The sequence below is a fragment of the Megalobrama amblycephala genome, linkage group LG4 (assembly GCF_018812025.1).
Source record: "Megalobrama amblycephala isolate DHTTF-2021 linkage group LG4, ASM1881202v1, whole genome shotgun sequence".
Classification (NCBI taxonomy): domain Eukaryota; kingdom Metazoa; phylum Chordata; class Actinopteri; order Cypriniformes; family Xenocyprididae; genus Megalobrama; species Megalobrama amblycephala.
This window is the reverse complement of record NC_063047.1, coordinates 3,601,969-3,623,699: the sequence shown is the minus strand read 5'-3', so window position 1 is coordinate 3,623,699 and position 21,731 is coordinate 3,601,969. Positions and strand designations below refer to the sequence as shown.

At 34.3% G+C, this 21,731-nt stretch overlaps 1 protein-coding gene, 1 long non-coding RNA gene and 1 pseudogene across 3 annotated transcripts; 2 read left to right on the top strand and 1 right to left on the bottom strand.

Moving 5' to 3' along the window:
- Window positions 1-309: 309 nt before the first annotated feature.
- LOC125266315 (asialoglycoprotein receptor 1-like) lies at window positions 310-9,880 on the top strand. The gene is made up of 10 exons (XM_048186855.1): window positions 310-360; window positions 679-765; window positions 2,861-2,956; window positions 4,275-4,373; window positions 4,512-4,616; window positions 4,720-4,775; window positions 4,928-5,020; window positions 5,362-5,522; window positions 5,604-5,710; window positions 9,346-9,880. Exons 6-10 carry the CDS (start codon window positions 4,724-4,726, stop codon window positions 9,506-9,508), a joined length of 576 nt encoding a protein of 191 aa, XP_048042812.1. The 5' UTR covers window positions 310-360; window positions 679-765; window positions 2,861-2,956; window positions 4,275-4,373; window positions 4,512-4,616; window positions 4,720-4,723; the 3' UTR covers window positions 9,509-9,880.
- On the bottom strand, window positions 629-20,877 carry LOC125266318. 2 transcript variants are annotated; one of them, XR_007184475.1, is made up of 3 exons: window positions 20,832-20,877; window positions 10,202-10,261; window positions 629-763 (listed from the first exon to the last, which is right to left on the bottom strand). It is a non-coding gene; the product is annotated as an uncharacterized LOC125266318 (long non-coding RNA). The 2 variants fall into 2 exon arrangements; XR_007184474.1 differs by lacking the exon at window positions 20,832-20,877 and adding an exon at window positions 12,757-12,956.
- The window catches only part of LOC125266316, an 88,499-nt pseudogene continuing 81,010 nt past the window's right edge, over window positions 14,243-21,731 (top strand).

Below are 21,731 nucleotides of genomic sequence, written 5' to 3'. Positions count from 1 at the left end.
GCATAATTTAAAGTAGACAGACATTCTGAAAATGTACATGCAAAAAAGTTTAGCAATTTTTTTTTTTAGCACTTTTTTTCCTGTGTCTCTCAGTAACAGCATACCTAGAATCTTCCCAGACAGGATCCCCTAAATATCAGTTCCTCAGAATGATGTGGAAGTTAATGTTTTTAAGGAACAAGATTTCATAAATTATAAATATATAAGAGAGGTGTTGTTTTAAGTTTTGACAATAAGAAGCAAGAGTCACTTCTTAATTTTTGCTCCCCTTTTTTCAATCTCAGAAGATAGAAATGGATTGTTCTGAAGAATACATTAAAATGGAGATGGAATGTGAATCCAAGAAATCATTACGGAGAGGTTTGGAATATTTACAACATTACTGTGTGGGAAACAGTTAAACTATTAAAGTATTAAATTAATTTGGCTTTTACAGCTCAGGTGAAATAGAAAACATTTCAATTACAATTACAAGTCCTGCAATTACATTTATTTAAATGTCTTAACAGCCTTTATTATTATTATTATTATTATATTTGAAATGTAAATGGAATCGAGAAAGACAAGAATATTTCTTTCACAGGGAGGTTGGTTAACATGTCAGATTTTTGACCAGTGAGCTATTAATCATGAATTAAGAATATAAATGAATCACGGACTTATCTTTGTTTTCTGCAGGTCGTCCATGTAGCCGACAAACTGGCATCCTTGTGCTTCTAGGAACAGTCTGCATGATTATTTTCATGATCCTGAACTCTGTCATCTGTGAGTGGATTAAACGACAGTTTTTAGTGTATTGCAACTAGACTGCTTTAATTTGGCAGTGGTATTGACTGTAATGGCTTTGTGTTTTTTAGTGTGACAAATAATATAGACGTGAAATTTTAATTTCACAATCAAGATTTAGGTTCAAATTTATAGAATATATAAGGGAAATTTATTTATCTTTATTATACTTATATTATGTGCTATAACTGGTTACATTTTTCTTGCAATTCAAGTTCAAGTTCAGTCCTGTGGTGTGACAAATTCATTTTTTAAAGTATTATTTGCTCAATTAAAGGGATAGTTCAGCCAAAAATGCATAGTATTTTTTTTTTTCCTACTATGGTAGTCAATGGGGGACGAGATCTGCTTGATTACAAACATTCTTCCAAATATCTTCCTTTGTGTTGAGCAGAACAAAGAAATTTAAACAGATTTGGAACTTGAGGGTGAGTAAATGATGACAAAATTTTCATTTTTTGGGTGAACTATCCCTTTAATATAAAATTATAAAATATAGGCCTACAAAAAAAAAAAAGAGAAAAAGACACTTTGGTTTTGTTATAAAATAGTTTCAGATGAAGTGTAGAATGTCACAGTGCCGAAACTGCTCAATGTAGGGAAGCGCGGGGTTAGTTGTAACGCACATGGTTTAAATGCTTCCACACATGCTAGCATGATGAAACATTGTATTTACTAGTTGCCATACCAACAATATATAGAGAAATAATTGCACCAAAATTCAGAAATCTTTGGAAGATATCACTGAACATTTATATAACAAATATAACAATATAACAATTTTTCATCCATATTTTTTGTTCATTTAAAATTACACAAATCAGACATTATTGTAATCTCCGAACTGTTATTTAGCAGTTTAGATAGTTATTTAATGCTTCACTAACTAGCAGAGGACACCAACCATGTTTAAATTCCAGTTGCGCAGATAGGGTTCGTTATAACACTGTGTTACAATGTGCTCCGCTATTAGAACTATACTATTCTAAACAGTTACCAATATAATTGGCTATTGGAATTGGAATGAACTTTTATGAATATCTGCTGAGAAACCATGGGAAAAAAGGTGAATAAAGACAGAGAGGAAGAACCTGCACAGCAAAATCCCCAGAGTTAAATCAACTCCGCTCAGATTACATATGGTTCCTCTCTATATAGTGTTAAAGTAACACTGAAGCAGAGTTAAAGTGATTAATTAAGTCATGATGTTTAGTGATGAACACCTGCTGTTAACAAGCAGAATCAATGAAGAGAAACACAATAACTACAAATGACTTCCAGCCACAGCCTTAGATGAAATCAACTGAAGATAAAAGACATTAAATCTCTCAAGATCTGATTAAACAACTCCACAAACAGCATATTATCTCATTAGCTTCAGTGTTATTTTAACTCTATGTCGAGAGGGACCATATGTTCTCTGGGCAGAGTTGATTTAACTCTGGGGATTTTGCTGTGTGAAATATTCAGAAAATATTATTTCACGAAATTTACAAAAGCTTTGTTAACCAACTATGGATGCAAGTTCTTCATTACCAGCATAGTTCAATGATTCAGTGTTTCCCAAAACCATAGTTCGAACATTCACAAACAGCATCGCACAATTTTGTGGTTGGAACTGTCCAGCAGTGGTTAGAAGCACTAGTTTCTTGTTAGTATGGCATGTGGACTCTTGAGCAAATAAGCATAACATGTAGTAAATTCTATATCTTTCATTCCAAAAATATACAAATTACATTCTACATCTTTTAGTTGAAGAGAATTGCTGTTTTTTTTTTTGCTCTGGTACGCAGGGGGAACCCCAGAGTGATGGAATAGGGAACCAGCGATTGAATGAAATATCTGAAAATAAAGCGAAAAAATGGAGAACTAAAATAGTGAAGCAGTCCTCAGATGCCATGTTCATTGTTTACAGCAGTAATCTGACATTATTATTCAACTAACATGGTGTAATTGTGATATGAAGGATCTTTATCTCTGAACCAAGCTCAAATAAACTCTATTGATTTGCATTAGAATATAAGGAGAAGAATATAAGGTAACAGATTGTATGCTTGTCTGTTTCGGTTCAAAGTTTCGAATCAATCAAGAAAGTTCTCAGTGCTGGAGAGCTGGATGAACAGCCATACGTCTGATCTAACCTCTGTCAAATCTGAATTTCAGACCACAGGTGAGAGCTTTTCATCATCATTATTTCAGATCAGTTTTGGTAATGGAATTTTAATTAACCCTTATAGGGTCTTTGAGGTTTTTTTTAGACCCCAAACGACGACGTTTGCTAAAATAAAAATTTTTCTCTTTGTCCAAATGACATGAAACTTTGTACAGTTGTTAACACTTTCTAGATATACAAATAAATAAAAAATTGGAGTGATATCTTTTTTTTATATTAGTGTAGAAAAAAAAGTCACACTCAGGGTCTTTGGGGTCTCCACAGACCCCAGGCAACAAAATGTAATTTTGTACCAAAATAATTGTTTTGTAAAAAACAAATGTAATTTTACTCTGTTTATTAATGTTTTTACTTCATATTTGTGCAGTTTTTGGAGGATTTATCATATATTTTAAATTTATATAAATAAATAAATATATATTTTGTTGAGTAGGTTTTTATACAAAAACAGCTTTTTATGTAAAATTCACTTTATAAAAGATCCACATTTCTAACTTTCATTCATGGGGATAACATGGATAATTTGACATAGTTTAGTGTAAGATTTTTGTCCATCTTTTGGAAAATGCAGTTTTAAAAGTAAAAAAATTATCACTTTTACCACTAGATGGCTGCAGAGCTCCACTATTTGCTATTTGACTGACTGAAAGACATCTTTTAACAAGTTTTTTTTCAGTTAGATTCATATCTAAATATTATGAAATCACAATTATAACAATAAAAATTACTTTTTGCACTGAAAAAAATAAGTTTTTCAAAAATGATTTTTGAGGATGAATTTTGTCCATTTTCTAAGCGGGGTCTCATCATAATGTAACAATATTGAAAAACTGTTTTTTTTTTATTACAAAAAAATACTAAACGTTGACAAAAAATAGCTTTTATTGTTATAATTGTGAAACTTGTGAAAAGATGTCTTTAAGTCAGTCAAATAGCAAATAGTGGAGCTCTGCAGCCAAAAAGATTGGCAAAAATCTCACACTAAACCATGTCAAATTATCCATGTTATCCCCGTGAATAAAATTTAGAAATGTGGGTCTTTTATAAAGTGAATTTTAAATAAAAAGCTGTTTTTGTATAAAAAAAATATTTTTTAATTTATTTATATAAATTTAAAAAATATGATAAAACCTCCAAAAATGTAAATTATTAAAAACATTAATAAACAGAGTAAATTTACATTTGTTTAAAAAAGAAACAATTAATTTGTTACAAAATTACATTTTGTTGTGCCTGGGGTCTGTGGAGACCCCAAAGACCCTGAGTGTACTTCCCAAACGAAGACCGCACAAGGGTTAATAATTGTTTTTGACAGGAACTGACCTAGAAAAGAAGGTTTCTGAGCTGCAGGATTTGGTGTCCAGCCTGAGTTCATATTTGAATACATCTGAACCAAGTAACCCAATGATCAACGGTTAGTGTCTTGACTTTGCTTTAACCCTGATGTTTTATTTTGTAAGAGATTGCAAGGCAGTTTAACTGACTTATATTATATATTATATTATAAGTGCCTAAAAAGCATTAATTGTCCCTCTCACTCTATATCCATAAGAAATGCACGAAAAGAAGTTGTCTAATATTGAGACCTTGATAACTGATCTTCACTCATCACTGAATTCACACACATCCAAACAAGAGGAAAACCTACAAAATCTGGGTGAGTGCTGTACTTTAAAACAACATATCAAGTGTCTGAAGCTGTATATTTCTTGGCCCAAATGATCAAACTTTCTCTTTTTTCCCCCTCCAATATCGGATAGTTTGATGTCATCTCTTCTTTCTCTACGGTCTTATTCACGCACACACCGCATCTCCAGTAAGACCTAAAATGTTAATTAAAATAAACACACATACTAATTTAAATATAAACATAAATAAATATTCTGTTCTGCAGAATTAAGCTTTTCCTATATTAGAAGTAATTGTGCTGATATATTGTATTTTTCTGACTTTTGTCTTCAACTAAAGTTGACATGTCAGGCTCACTGACAGACGTGAAGCGTTCATTGGAGGAAATAAGATCATCTGTTCGAAAGGTTTCTTATAAACTGTCATTCACCAGTGAGTAAACTCTAAATTCAAGATGCAATATTGTGCTCAAATATGTGCAGCTTCTGTTTTAATGCTGTTATGCAGAAGAATAACCATTTATTTTATTAATAAAGTTCATAATGAGGGTGCACCAGGCAAGAAAACACTTCCTGCCCAAATATGGATTATGGGGGAGGTTTACTAAAATGAAAATTATATCAATTTCAATAATAGTTTAATTAGTCATGTCTAATTACGACGTTTTTTTTTTTTACTTTGATGTTTTGATTAAATGTTGAATGATGAAATAAAAAAAGAGTCTTTTCTGATTATACCATTATGCATTTTCTTTTTCTCTCCCTCTTACATAGACTCACTTCCACCAGGCTGTTCTGAACTTGATTGGATCCCATTTAGCAACAGCTGTTACCTGTTCTCTGATGATACAATGAACTGGACCCAAGCAAAAGATTACTGCGAAAAACAGGGCGCACTACTCTTAAAAATAGAAGAAGGCTCTGAGAAGGAGTGGGTGAGTAACAGACACACACAAACACCCTTTCCATACCTTCCATTCTGCCTTTCAGAGATTAACTTTTATCTCCCTTCCTAGGAATTTGCTACCAATTTCGCCAAACCACAAGAGTACTGGGTCGGTCTAACGGACCAGAACACAGGGGAGTGGAGATGGGCGGATGACACTCCTTACACCAGTAAAGCGTGAGTTGAATATATAGAGGACTGGATATTTGGTTCCCTTTAAAAGAGGATGTCCAAATAATGAGAGTCTTATTAATGAGAACTCACATTCATGACCAAATGTGACCCGTTCTGGCAAAATGAGTCGCAATGAGCAAATTTTCAAAAATGAGTTATTGTTAATCTCTATAACAAACCCCAATAAATGATGTATGATTTGTTGGTATCTGACAAAAAATGACTAAGCTACAGCTGTCTGAAATCGATAGAGTCAGCAAAGTCAATTTTGAGATAAATCAAAGTAAAAGTTTTCTGAAGGTTCCAAAACAAAATCATCTATCAACCATACCTTAAAATCCCTGGTAATATATATATATATATATATATATATATATACATATACATATACATATACATATACAGGTGCTGGTCATATAATTAGAATATCGTGAAAAAGTTCATTTTTTATTGTAAATTATTTTAAAAAATGAAACTTTCATTTATACTAGATTCCCTACATGTAAAGTAAAACATTTCAAAAAAAAATTTTTTTTTTAAATTTGTTGATTAGAGCGTACAGCTAATGAAAGTCCAAAATCCAGTATCTCAAAATATTAGAATATTTACATTTGAGTTTCATTAAATGACCATCCCTACAGTATAAATTTCGGGTATCTCTTGTTCTTTGAAACCACACTAATGGGGAAGACTGCTGACTTGGCAATGGTCCAGGAGACAATCATTGACACCCTCCACAAAGAGAGTAAGTCACAGATGGTCATTACTGAATGTGGTGGCTGTTTACAGAGTTATGTATCAAAGCATATTAAATGCAAAGTTGACTAGAAGGAAGAAACTGGGTAGGCAAAGGTGCACAAGCAACAGGGATGACCAAAAGCTTGAGAATACTGTCAAGTAAAGCCGATTCAAACACTTGGGAGAGCTTCACAATGAGTAGAATGAAGCTGGAGTCAGCGCATCAAGAGTCACCACACTCAGACATCTTCAGGAAAAGGACTACCAAGCCACTTCTGAAAGAGAAAAAACGTCAGAAGCATCTTACCTGGGCTAAGGAGAAAAAGAACTGGGCAGTGAACAGTGGTCGAAAGTCCTCTTTTCAGATAAAAGTAAATTTTGCATTTCATGTTGAAATCATGGTTCCAGAGTCTGAAGGAAGACTGGAGAGGCACAGAATCCAAGCTGCTTGAAGTCTAGTGTGAAGTTTCTGAAGTCAGTAATGATTTATGGGGGCCGTGATGTCTGCTGGTGTTGGTCCATTGTGTTTTATCAAGTGCAAAGTCTCGGTTTGGAGCACTTTATGCTTCCATCTGCTGACAAGCTTTATGGAGATGCTGTTTTCCTTTTCCAGCAGGACTTTAGCACCTGCCCACAGTGCAAAAACCACTTCCAAGTGGTTTGCTGACCATGATATTACTGTGCTTTATTGGCCAGCCAACATGCCTGACCCCTGAATCTATGGGATATTTTCAAGAGAAAGATGAGAAACAGTCAATCCAACAATATACAGATGATCTGAAGGCTCAACAGTGCCTCAGCAGTGCCACACGCTGATCACTTCCATGCCACACTTCACTGATGCTGTCATTTGTGCTAGGAGCAAGTCATTTGCTGTAATATGTGCTGCCGACCAAGTATTGAGTGTACAAATGAACATACTTTAAAGAACTTGAACTTTTCTGTTTTGAAAATCCATTTTTTGATTGATCTTAGCAAATATTCTAATATGTTGAGATACTGGATTTTGGACTTTCATGAGCTGTATGCTCTAATCATCAAAATTAAAAAAAAACAAAAAACTTTTGAAATGTTTTACTTTACATGTAGGGAATCTAGAATATATTAAATTTATTATTTTTAAAAATAATTTACAATAAAAAAATGAACTTTTTCACGATATTCTAATTAAATGACCAGCACCTGTATATATATAAACAGGTGCATCTCAATAAGTTCATTTATTTCAGTAATTCAACTTAAATTGTGGAACTCGTGTATTAAATAAATTCAATGCACACAGACTGAAGTACTTTAAGTCTTTGGTTCTTTTAATTGTGATGATTTTGGCTCACATTTAACAAAAATCCACCAATTCACTATCTCAACAAATTAGAATACTTCGTAAGAACAATAAAAAAAGGATATTTTAAACAGAAATGTCAGGCATCTGAAAAGTATGTTCATTTCTATGCACTCAATACTTGGTTGGGCCTCCTTTTGCATGAATTACTGCATCAATGTGGCATGGCATGGACCAAATGTTCACTTAAGACATAGCAGATAATGTTTGCATGAAAAAGATTTTTTGAAATACTGTAATTCTGTGTATATGTAGTCTATATCGGGATCACGGCATCTTCGTGTGCGCTTCGTATCTGTCAGTCAGCGCGAGTAAGATCATTTTGTTTACATCAGCATGAGTTTGAAAATCACATTTCATTGGTTCAGACTCATGCCATCGTGAATTCGCCATGAATATTCACAAAGTTAGAAATACTGTGCTTCACAATGATACCAAATTGTGCTGAGGGGAAGCGCCAGTCGCCCAGAGATAAACAGCATTTTTCAAGGTCAAAGGAAAGGTACTCCTCTCAGAAAACGTACAAATAAAGATACTTTTAGATGTTTAATTGCCATTTGGAACATTGTGATCACTAGAAGAGGGCTTAATGAACTCATTTTTGTGAAAACCTAAATTTTGACCAAAATTGACATTTTTCACTTGTTTTGCCTGTAACTCGAAATTAGCCCGTGCTCATTTTGCCAGCATGGGTCACAAATATAAACAGGACTGACATGATCCAGGTCAGGTAGGGATGCATTTACTAAATGCTTACTATTCATTACCTGGACTCTGGCGACCCACCGTAATTTCATAATGAATCGAAAATGTTTTTAAACTTCTCATTATAACATAAAAGGTCGCAAACATTGTGTTTTGTGCCATTGCTTTGGTAAAGTATCTGTCAAATAAACTAAAATCAAAAGCGTGATATGGCTTGTGTCCTTATCTAATCGCAAAAGACTGCAATTTAATTAAATATCTAAATCTGCTGTCAGATTTAATGCACATCTATTTTGACAAAATATCAGATTGTTTTGCCCCGTCTGTTGCTATGGTTATATCACTGTCAATCATTGCATTTTCAGATTCAATTGCGCATTTAAATACAGTTGTAAATACAAACTTTTGCAGTTTTTATTCAAATTGTATATGAGTTATTGGATTATAAACAGAGCAAAGAGCGCTCTCTTTATAATCACTGAAGCTGTCAATCACTAGGCTACGTTCAGCAACTGCCCACTGAGATCTACACCCCTCCGAAAACTCCCGTTAAAATAAAAAAAGCTGTCTTCACTGCACAATGAATCTCTTATTTACATCGTGTTTACACTTTGTTGGTAAAACTGAAATGAGCTCTAAAGCGTGCAGTGAATGAAAACTCTGGTGTTTTGAGCAGTGTTGAGCAGATTCTGATGAACTTAAAGACCTCTGATTGGCCACTGCGTTCACACGCTCAACAGATATGTCTGTGATTGGCAGAAATGCGTGTATTGTCACATTTTTAAAATTTCAGTACCAAAGTACTGGTACTTTTGACAACCCTAGTAACAGATTTTAGATTTTATCTTTGCAGACATTGGAGACCTGGGCAGCCAGATGAATGGACCGACCATGGCTTGGGAGGGAAGGGAGAGGAAGGAGAGGACTGTGGGCAAATTTCATTTGATGGGATGCTTAATGACATCCACTGCTCTTCCAAACTGAAGTACATATGTGAAAAGGGAAATCAGGACTGAAAGTAGCTGCAACGAAGTCTGGTCAAAATTGAATAAATCAAATTCTAAAAGCACTGTGCAAATAGGCTTTGCTTTGAGTGTATTGAGTTTTTAATGTCCCGAAATTGTTTGTCTTTCTTTAATTTTGTAAATTACAAATCACATTAATGATGTGTTTATCAATGTTGTGGTGTAGTTACTACTAATATGACCAAATTAATATCTCATTCTACCAATGAACTCTTCTCGCTTTAATGTTCAACAGTCAACAAATCAACAGATTCACACTGATAAACTGTAATAAAATAACTTGTCTCTCTGTCATGCCATAGAAAGGATCTTAATGAGGTCCTGAATATTGTGATTAAATAAATGATTTGAAAACTTCAAAAAGTGTCATTATTTTAAATGATTTTTCTTGTTGGACAGAAGCAGTGAGATGAAGACAGGGCAGTACAGACATCTGATGCATTAAAAACTAGGTTTATCATGTAAAAATTCATTTATTACTAGGACACTAATTGAACCTTACTGACATAGAGATTTAAAATCACTTAGCACATCCAGTTTTGCTTTAGCTGAAAATGTGCATGAAAAACATTGTGCTAGCTTTTTGAAATAAGTTTAATATTAGTATAATTTTTGTATTGGTGGATCAGCCACAAGCAAAGCATGATTTCTTTGCTTATGATGATGAGTCTCTTCTGCACTTACCTGACCACGACACTCGGGTGAAGAAGCTTGCTTCACACATCCTGTATCTGTGGCTACTGTCTAACAGAAATAGAATATTTGGAGTTAGTTATGTTACCTTTTTTACTTTACTTTTTATATTCAAGGTATGCCTTAATGTAGGGCTGCTCGATTATGGCAAAAATCATAATCGCGATTATTTTGGTCAATATTGAAATCAATTATTTCACAGGATTATTGGTGGGTGATATGAACAAAGTCTTATTTCTTGATATGTGTAATTTAATATCAAGTATGCCCCGCAACAGTGGACTGCATTTTACAACATTCCCTTATTCGGCTGAACTGGATGTTAATTTTGGCTTAGGGAGGAACGGACGTGCACTGCTGTGAAGGAAAGGGTGGAGCGCTGGACTGAGTGCAGCAGCGGCACAATAATTGTTTTATGTCAATTATTTTGTTTTCATAATCAAAAATGAAAAATCAATTAGCCTTAACTTAATGCATACCCTGGGAATCAAACCCATGACCTGTTTTTTTTTTTTTTTTTTTTTTAATTATTGAACTTGTTATGCATCAAAGAATCCTGAAGACTGGAGTAATGATGCAGAAAATTCATCTTTGCGTCGCAGGAATACAGTATTTAAATGTTTACTTAGAAAATGTTTTTTTTTATTGTAATATTTTACAATATTACTTTTTTTGACAACATAAATGCAGTCTTAAGGAGCAAAAGAGACTTCTTTAAAAAACATATAACTAAATTAATCTAAAACCCAATCTTTTTCTAAACTGCTAAAGTCAGTCAGATTTACTGAGCAAAAAGTGTTTGTGTGTCTATTGCATCAAGAATGGCGGATATCTTTTATTAAACAAAGGGTGAAAGGTTTAAAATTTTGTAATTTCAATCAAAACCTATTTCACAACATGGAAATAAAAAGCATAGCAAGCACTAAACGGCTCACATGTGCAGTGAACTCTTTTGTCTTACATATCAAGCTCCTCAAACATTAAGATATATTATCTTAACAACAGTATTTTTTTATTGGATCTCAGGTATCATAATGTATTCATTCAGATAACTCCTCTCCCATGGCCTCATGAGAAACAGTGGAAGCAGTAAATCCCTACACTACCAGTTAAAAGCATGGAAACATTACTATTTTTAATATTTTTGAACAAAGTCTCTTATGCTCATTAAGGCTGCATTTATTTCATAATAAATACAGAAAAAACAATAATGTTGTGAAATATTATTACAATTTAAAATTATGGTTTTCTATTTTAATATACTTTAAAATATAATTTATTTCTGTGATCAAAGCTGAATTTTCAGCATCATTACTGCAGTCTTCAGTGTCACATGATCCTTCAGAAATCATTCTAATATGATGATTTATTATCAATTTGGAACCTGTGATACTTTTTTCAGGATTCATTGGTGAATAAAAGGTTAAAAAGAACAGCATTTATTCAAAATATAAATCTTTTCTAACAATATAAATCTTTACTATCACTTTTTATCAATTTAACACATCCGTGCTGAAAAAAGTATTAATTTCTTTCAAAAAAAAGAAAGAAAAAAAAATTACTGACCCCAAACTTTTGAACGGTAGTGTATATTGTTACAAAAGATTTCTATTTTAAATAAATGCTGATATTTTTTTAACTTTTTATTCATCAAAGAATCCTGAAAAAGTCTCACAGGTTATAAAATAATATTAAGCAGCACAACTGTTTCCAACATTGATAATAAATCAGCATATTAGAATGATTTCTGCAGGATCATGTGACACTGAAGACTGGAGTAATGATGCTGACAATTAATAAAAAAAACAAAATAAAAAAAAAACATTAAAAATAGTAATGTTTCCAAACTTTTGATTGCTGGTGTAGGGATTTTCAAACTTTTTCATGAAGTATATTCAGACATACTACTCATGTAACACTTTTTTTTTTTTTTGCCATACTATGTAGTACAGTAGGCGTATTTGGAAAAGGGTGTATATCTTGTAGCGATGAACTGGTTTAATAAAATAAATATTTAATTAAACACTCTGTCCTTATTAATATTGTAAAATGTAGTGCATTTAAAGGGTTAGTTCACCCAAAACTGAAAATCCTGTCATTAATGACTCACCCTCATGTCATTTCAAACCCGTAAGACTTTTGTTCATCTTCGGAACACAAATGAAGATATTTTAATGAAAGCTGAGAGATTTCTGTTCTTTCATTGACAACTATGACTTTGACGCTTCAAAAAGTTCATAAAGAGATCATAAAACTAATCCATATGAATTGAGCTGTTTAGAACAAATTTTCTGAAGAGACTCGATCACTTTATCTGATGAACAGACTGAATTTAGGCTTTTATTCATGTATACACATTCATCAACACACACATCAGTTGTGGTAAACAGAAGCTCAAGCATGATTACTTAACATAAGGCACATGAAGCCATGCTGTTTTGGAAATACAGAGCCTGATATAAATAATTAAAACGTTAGCAATTAGCATGAACCTACTATCGATCTGTTGTGACGTCTTTTGTGTATATTTTTGCACATTTACATACCTGTGAAAACATGAGGAGAAATCACACTTGATGACTGACGACTTGACTATGATGGGCGCTTCAGTAGCATCAACCTTGAGCTCATTCCTGTATGGATAAATATGGGAGCCCCAAAAAAATGCTTTGCTAAATCATATTTATGACATATTAAGTCGAAATTATGATATTGCAAATCATAATTATGATAGGCAGAAATTATGACATAAGACATTAGGGGCCCTATTTTAACGATCTAAACGCAAAGTGTAAAGCGCACGGCGCAGGTGCACTCAGGGCGTGTCCAAATCCACGTTTGCTATTTTAACGACGGAAAAACGGTCCGTGCGCCGGGGCGCATTTTTGAAATGGGTTGTCCCTATTCTCTTAATGAGTAATGGGCGTAACGTTCAATAAACCAATCAGAGTGTCATCTCCCATTCCCTTTAAAAACGAGATGCGCTTGCGCCATGGCGGATTGCTATTTACATGGCGTACACGCGATGAGTCAGTTAATATATATGTGTGTGTATTGGCACGATTGTTCAATTAATTAGCCAATTTCGTTCATCATTATAAGTAGTAATAGGCTGAATTGAAAATAGGCAGCCTAATTCTAATACACGCAATGACTATTCATCATTACATTTTTATATTTATGTAGCCTACACAATAATATTCTTTTACACTGTAATCCTTTTGTTTTTAATATTTGGCATGTTTGTGTGATGCGCATCCCTGTGTGTAATAAGCAAAAAATATTGCGCCATTGACTTTAGACTTTAGACCAGGTTTGAGTTGGTCTATGGCGCAGTCTATTTTCAGCTCCTTAAAATAGCAATGCGCCGACAATGCGCCTGAACACACCTCTTTTTTAGACCAGCACGCCCATGGGCGCACTAACTGGCGCAAATGCATTTACTAATTTAAGGACGTGGCACTGAACGGGAAAACGCGAACGGCGCCGGACGCAAATTAGCAAACACACTTGCGCTGCGCCTTGCGTCGCATTGCGCCGGGTGTATTATAGGGCCCTAGATGTTCATAATTTTGACTTTTAAATCTCATAATTATAACTTAGTATATGATTTAGCATGTCATAATTTTGAGTTTTTAATCTCATAAATGACTGTCATAATTATGATTTTGTCATCATTTTGATTTGTCAGTTATGACAGTTAAAATTATGGCTTATTATGTCATAATGTTGGCATTTTAATGACTTTTTATGTCATATTTAAGATTTTTTTTTTCTTATGTGATGGAAATTAGCTCACTTTAAAATAAATAAACCACAGGTCTTTCTGCACCAAAATGTTCATTTTGACCATGCTAATTCTGTGTAACTGGTAAAAGGTGAAGATTCAAACAAGAGGCAAACAAACCACAGTGAAAACAGATGATGTTGAAAACACTGAGCAAGCAGTTTTAATTACTCGTTCAGCAGATGCGTTTATCCAAAATAACTTATAGTACACTTGTGACAGTGAATCCACGAGGAACTGAAAGTTCTGTGTTATTATACACAAATATACTTATACTGTCATTGCAGGGGCTGTGGTGAATGGGACTATAAATAAGGGAGGTATTTTGGATTCTCTCTAGGAAGCAACTAACTGCAACAGTCATGATGGTATATCAGAACTGTTCCGAAGAAATCATGAAAATGGACCTGGAACAGGAGACGACATTTAGCAAAGGTTTGCTATTATACTAAATTGTATTTAACTGAAAGATGTGTTTGTGTTTTAAAGGAGAGAAAGAGATTTAGTTAGTCGTACAACTACATTCTATGCCTGGTGAATCAGAATTATGGTTCATTATTCATATTTGAATGTACATGAACTATTGATCTGAACATTGAGGCTAATGTTTGTTAATGAGTATGTGATTTTTGATGCCAACATTTTGAATTTACAGAGCCCCTAAAGGGACTGGCCATCGGCCTGGCAGGTTCATCATCAAAGAAAAAGTGTCAGATTAAGTGATGTTGATGTTGTCTTTTTTGTTGTTGTTGTTGTTGTTGCTTATAATAAACCAATACTTATATGAAGGAGAGTGTATGGAAGCCCATTTCCGCTACTAAATTAAAAAATGAAAACAGTAATTGTGACTTTTTATCTCACAATTGTGACTTTTTTCTCTCACAATTGCGAGTTAGTCATAATTGCGAGATATAAACATACAATTGCGTGATATTAAGTCACAATTCTGACTTTTTCTCTCACAATTGCCCACTCTCATGGAAGCCCGTTTCTGCCACTAAATAAAAAAATGAAAACAGTAATTGCGACTTTTTATCTCAGAATTGTGACTTTTTATCTCGCAATTGCGAGTTTGTCACAATTCTTTTTTTTCTCACAATTGTGAGATATAAACACAATTGTGTGAAACGTTTTTTCTTGAGAGTTTATATCTCAGACTTGTGAGGAAAAAAGTCAACTGTGACATAAACTCGCAAGTGCCTTATAAAAAGTCTCAATTCTGAGATAAAAAGGCGCAATTACCATTTTTATTTTTTTATTTTGTGGCGGAAACGGGCTTCTATAAGAGTGGGCTCGTGATGGGATTGCAAGCAAAAAGAAAAAGTGTCAGATTAAGTGATGCTGATGTTGTCTTTTTTGTTGTTGTTGTTGCTTATAGTAAACCGATACTGACGTGAAGGAGAGTGTATGGAAGCCCATTTCCGCTACTAAATAAAAAAATAAAAATAGTAAATGCGACTTTTTATCTCACAATTCTGACTTTTTTTTCTCACAATTGCGAGTTATAAAGTCAGAATTGCAAGATATAATAGTGATATACAGTCAGAATTCTGAACTTCTCGCAATTCTGACTTTATAACTCGCAATTGTGAGAAAAAGTCAATTGTGAGAGTTAGAAAATAGAGTAAATGAAGTAAGGTGATTAAATAAATTCAGACTTGTGGGTAAAAACAGTAAACTTATGAAATATTATATTTTATTGCAATATATATTAAAGTGTAATTTATTTCTGTGATCAAAGCTGAATTTTCAGCATCATTACTCCAGTCTTCAGTGTCACATGATCCTTCAGAAATCATTCTAATATGATGATTTGCTGCTCAAGAAACATTTATGATTGTTATCAATGTTGAAAACAGTTGTACTGCCTAATATGTTTGTGGAACAGTGATACATTTTTTTTTCTGGATTCTTTGATAAATAGAAAGTTCAGCAGCATTTATTTTAAATAGTTTTTCGTAAAAATATAAAAGTTTTTAATTAAATGCTTCCTTGCTGAATAAAAGTATGCGATATATTGACTGCTGTAATCTTGTGAGATAGTAGCGGCTGTTTGTAGTTGTGGTAGGCCCTATTTGGGGATAAATCCAGGGACAGACTGGGAGTAAAAAACAGCCCTAGATAAAAAATTATGAGATGGGAGGGGAAAAAATATTTCAATGCTTTCATGTTTCCAGAAAATTTTGCGTTCACTCAAAAAATCGTTCTGCCAAGAAACTTTGTGCAAAGAACTCAAATGGTTTGCGAGCGAATGCAAAGTTTCTCAGGGGAATGAGAGAATGCAAAAGTATTGACTTATTATTTTTCCTCCTATCTCATAATTTTTTCCACCACCCTTTAGGGGCTCCTTGGGTCAACTGTGGCAAGGAGTAAAACCTTCTTAAAATAGATGAGAAATAATCCTTGTGGAACCAGACTTAAGCCTTGTCTGTGAAAGCAGAGGATAATGTGTTATTTATTAAGGTAATGATTAATTGTTTGGCGTTTATCCTATAATTGAATGCATGAAGTGAATTATTTCATAAAACACTTTTCTGGTCATATATACATCACATTTATGCATTTGGCAGAGGCTATTATTCACACTGCATTCAAGATACACATTTTAATCAGTTCTTGCTTTCCCTGGGAGCTGAACCCATGATCTTAGTGTTACTTGTGCCGTGTGCTACTGTTTGAGCAACAGGAAGGCTGTATCGCTTTAAAGGCTGATGCAAAAATGCATCAGAAATAAAATAAATAAAAATTGTATTTCTCATGGTGTGTTTTCTGCAGGTCGTCCATGTAGCAGAAAAACTGCCATCTTTGTGCTTCTAGGAACAGTCTGCATGATTATTTTCATGATCATGACCTCTGTCATCCGTGAGTGGATTAAACAACATACTTTAAATGTGTTATGTAATCAAATAATTGCATTTTAGAAAGCAAGTTAGAAACTGTAATTATGTACATTATGGTAGTGGTATGCATGCATACAGCCTTTAAAAGATGCTGATTACAAAAAAAGTTTGTTTGATTTTGCACACAGTTTTTCATCAACAAAGAACATTCTCAGAGCTGGAGAGTTTAATGAACGTTCATAGTTCCAATCAAACTTCAGTCAAACCTGATCTTCAGATCACAGGTGAGAACTTAAACAGAGATATTTTATCAAGCACTGTACTTATACTCATATTTGAACATGTTCATATCCAGATCAGTGACCATTGATTAGTGTCTTGTCTTTGCTTTAGTAATTAATCACGATTATTCACACCTAACATTAAAGCTTTTAATGTTTTTATTTTTTATTTAATCTCCAAATTAATGTAGAAACAACATAAAGACAGCACGTTTTAAAGATTTGATCTAACAGGTAGGAAATATCGGAATCAAAGAAGTTATCAGACACTTCAGTCTTCACTGCATAATTTAGATTAAAATATAGATACATTTTTATTAAAGCTACAAAAGTTATTCAGTTAAGAGCAGTGAATGATTTTCTTTTTTTCTTTGATTAACATTAATAGCAGAGTATAGCAGGTTTAGGCTGCTGTTACTTTAAGACCTAAGTGACAAAACAGCAGGTACTGCATCTACTCTCTAATAAAGCTTCCAAAAGGGGATTTTGCACCAGTGCCATAGAATAACTATTTGTGGTTCCTCAAAGAACCTTTCAGTGAATATTCTTAAAAGAACCATTTTTTCTTAGTGTTAAAGGTGCCATAGAACCCCTTTTTTCACAATATGTAATATAAGTCTAAGGTGTCCCCTGAATGTGTCTGTGAAGTTTCAGCTCAAAATACCCCATAGATTTTTTATTATTCAATTTTTTAACTGCCTATTTTGGGACATAATTAAAAATGCACAGATTCTGTGCGTGTCCCCTTTAAATGCTCGCGCTCTCCCGGCCCCAAGCTCGCAACTCTATAATACATTGCATAAACAAAGTTCACACAGCTAATATAACCCTCAAAATTGATCTTTACAAAATGTTTGTCATGCAGCATATCAGATCATGTAAGTATGGTATTTATTTGGATGTTTACATTTGATTCTGAATGAGTTTGAGGCTAGTGCTCTGTGGCTAACGGACTAAAGCAAACATTACACACTGTTGGAGAGATTTCTAAAGAATGAAGTTGTGTTTATGAATTATACAGACTGCAAGTGTTTAATAATGAAAATTACGACATGGCTTAGTCTCCGTGAATACAGTAACAATTTACAAATGTCACTAAAAAAATCATGATATCATGGATCATGTCAGTTATTATTGGCCCATCTGGCATTTTTCACTGTTGTCCTTGATTGCTTACCTGCATAAAGTCTGATGATTCAGCTGTGCACAGATCCAGATGTTAATACTGGCTGCCCTTGTGTAATGCCTTGAACATGAGCTGGCATATGTAAATATTGGGGGTGTGCATATTAATGATCCCGACTGTTACGTAACAGTCAGGTGTTATGTTGAGATTCGCCTGTTCTTCGGAGGTCTTTTAAACAAATGAGATTTACATAAGAAGGAGGAAACAATGGAGTTTGAGACTCACTGTATGTCATTTCCATGTACTGAACTCTAATGAACTATTCCGAGGTAAATTCAATTCTAGGGCACCTTTAAGAACATTGTAAATATCTAAAGAATCCATTTAGCACTATGAAGATTCCATGGATGTTATTTTTTATAAAATGTAAAAGATTCTTAATGGAACCATCAATGCCAAAAAGAACATTTATATTTAAGAGTGTAGCGCTACTTTATGTGGTTAAATGTGCTGTATATTCATTCCTCTTATTTATCTTTTCTCTCTCTGACACAGACATCCCTGTAATCTGTAAATCTGGCTGGATATCGTACAAAAGCAGCTGTTTCTTGTTCTCTAGTAATAAACTCAACTGGACCGAGGCACGAGATTACTGTAAAACACAGGATGCGTTACTCCTCAAAATACAAGACGATGACGGGGAGTGGGTGTGTAATGTTCATGGCATGCGCATAACATAGCATTTTCATTTCATTTTTTGTCCTAAGCGACTGAGGTGTTTTGTTATTGGATGTAAGAATGAACATTGCAGTCGTCGTTTACTCCTGACATCTGAGCTGCTGAAGACGCAGTGGATTGATTTTGTTTTTGCAGGGAATGTGCCCCCTAATCTACCTAAATGTGTTTAGAAATGACCACACCACTCTTATGTTAAAGGGTTAGTTCACCCAAAAATTCTGTCATTTATTACTCACCCTCATGTCGTTCCACACCCGTAAGAACTTCGTTCATCTTCGGAACACAAATTAAGATATTTTAGTTGAAATCCGATGGCTCTGTGAGGCCTGCATAGGGAGCAATGACATTTCTTCTCTCAAGATCCATAAAGGTACTAAAAACATATTTAAATGAGTTCATGTGAGTACAGTGGTTCAATATTAATATTATAAAGCGACAAGAATATTCTCAAAAAAAACAAAATAACGACTTATTTAGTGATGGCCGATTTCAAAACACTGCTTCATGAAGATTCGGAGCATAAATGAATCAGTGTATCGAATCTGCTGTTTGTAGCGCCAAAGTCACGTGATTTCAGCCGTTGGCAGTTTGACACGCGATCTGAATCATGATTCGACACACTGATTCATCTGTGCTCCGAATCTTCCTGAAGCAGTGTTTTGAAATCGGCCATCACTAAATAAGTCGTTATTTTGTTTTTTTTGAGAATATTCTTGTCGCTTTATAATATTAATATTGAACCACTGTACTCACATGAACTCATTTAAATATGTTTTTAGTACCTTTATGGATCTTGAGAGAAGAAATGTCATTGCTCCCTATGCAGGCCTCACAGAGCCATCGGATTTCAACTAAAATATCTTAATTTGTGTTCCAAAGATTAACGAAGGTCTTATGGGTGTGGAACAGCATGAGGGTAAGTAATAAATGACAGAATTTTCATTTTTGGGTGAACTAACCCTTTAATAATGAGGTGGATAATGGTTACATAGTTTTCCATCTTCCAATTATTGCCCTTTGTAATCATGAGTAGGAAAGGAAGCAGCTACTTCAAGATAATGTACTTCAAGTAAATGCATCTTACATTAAAGGGCACCTATTATGCCCCTTTTTACAAGATGTAATATTGGTCTTGGGTGTCCCCAGAATGTATTTGTGAAGTTTCAGCACAAAATACCCCACAGTTAATTTATTATAACCATTTGAAAATGTCATTTTTGGGGCCTGTTTTAAAAAGAGCTGTTTTGGTGTGTACCACCTTAAATATAAATGAGCTGCATATCCCCGCCCTGCCTTTGGATGAGGGCGTAACTTGCATACCTATGGCAATAAAAAGTCGGTAGAAGCAGAATGGCTGAGAGTGAGAGACCCGCTGTTTTGTATGGCATTCAGCCGTACATGTTTGAACCGGAATCAGACCCAGATGATGAAGAGACTCCGGCAGAAGAAACACAATTGAGAATGGAGCAGGACGTCTCTGAATGGTTATTTGATACATGTATGTACTTATAGAGTTTTAATCGCGCCCCCTTTGCAATTATGGATGTGCAACACACACACACACACACACACACACACACTGTGATAACGTTCGCGCAATTTTTTGAAACTACAAACACAAATACTGTGATAACGTTTGCTAAGTAAACATACACAGTTTTTAATACAATATCTTAATATATATATATATATATATATATATACGTGTGGATACACACTATACAAACAAGGTTTAAATTATATACACAGACATTCTACGACGACGACAACAACTTTAGACGCATTGTTATTGAATTGGCTGACATCGACTGAAATGACTATTTGCTCAAAAAACATTAAATACACTTACTTCTTCTGGAGGTGACGTTGGATCGCGAACAGTAGGCAACGATCCACACTTGAGGATTAACTTTGAAGCAAGACCTGCTTTGAATTGACCCTCGTTCTCAAAACAGTCAAAAAATGATTCGCGCAAACATAAACGTATTTTGGAATTTTGAGTGGCGCCTTTCCTTCGTAAATAAAATCCATCCACTGCGTTTTCAGTGGCTCTGATGTCGGAAGTAAGTGAAAACTACTATGTTCATTATTACATCCCACAACAGAACACTTATGTTTCTTAGGAGACATTACCGGCTGTCGTTGAAACAATGGAGGATGGTTTACAGATCACCGAGGTCGGGGTCTATGCCAAAACCAGATTGTCAATCAAACCACGTGGGTGGGGCTTAGCGCAATTCTACGTCACAGTGAGAGCAATCTTAGAACAGGGTGTTCTGAGACAGTGCTTATGAATTATTGAGATTGTAAAAAACCACTGGGTGGATTTTTCTCATTCTAGGGTGGTTTTGCTCCCACACTGCCAACACACATTTATGGTCAAACACCATGTAAAAGTGAATTTTGCATAATAGGTGCCCTTTAAACAAAAATTTCATCTGTTTAAATATTTTTTGTTGGTAGTGGTGTTGGGATTAAATGCATAGTATAAAATGAACTCTAGATCGGATGGGATGCCAGAAAGTTGTTTTATACTCAGATGGAATGGTGTGATATTTGTTGACTGGCTTTATTCACAGACGATGGAATCCCGGGCAGCCAGATAACTGGAAAGTGGGAGAGGAATCAGAAGACTGTGGGTCAATTACACGTACTGGAAAACTAAATGACGGCCACTGTTACATCAAAATGAAATTCATTTGCAGAGTGCAATTCTGAAACTGAAAATAGCTGTGGTGTAATGCCATTT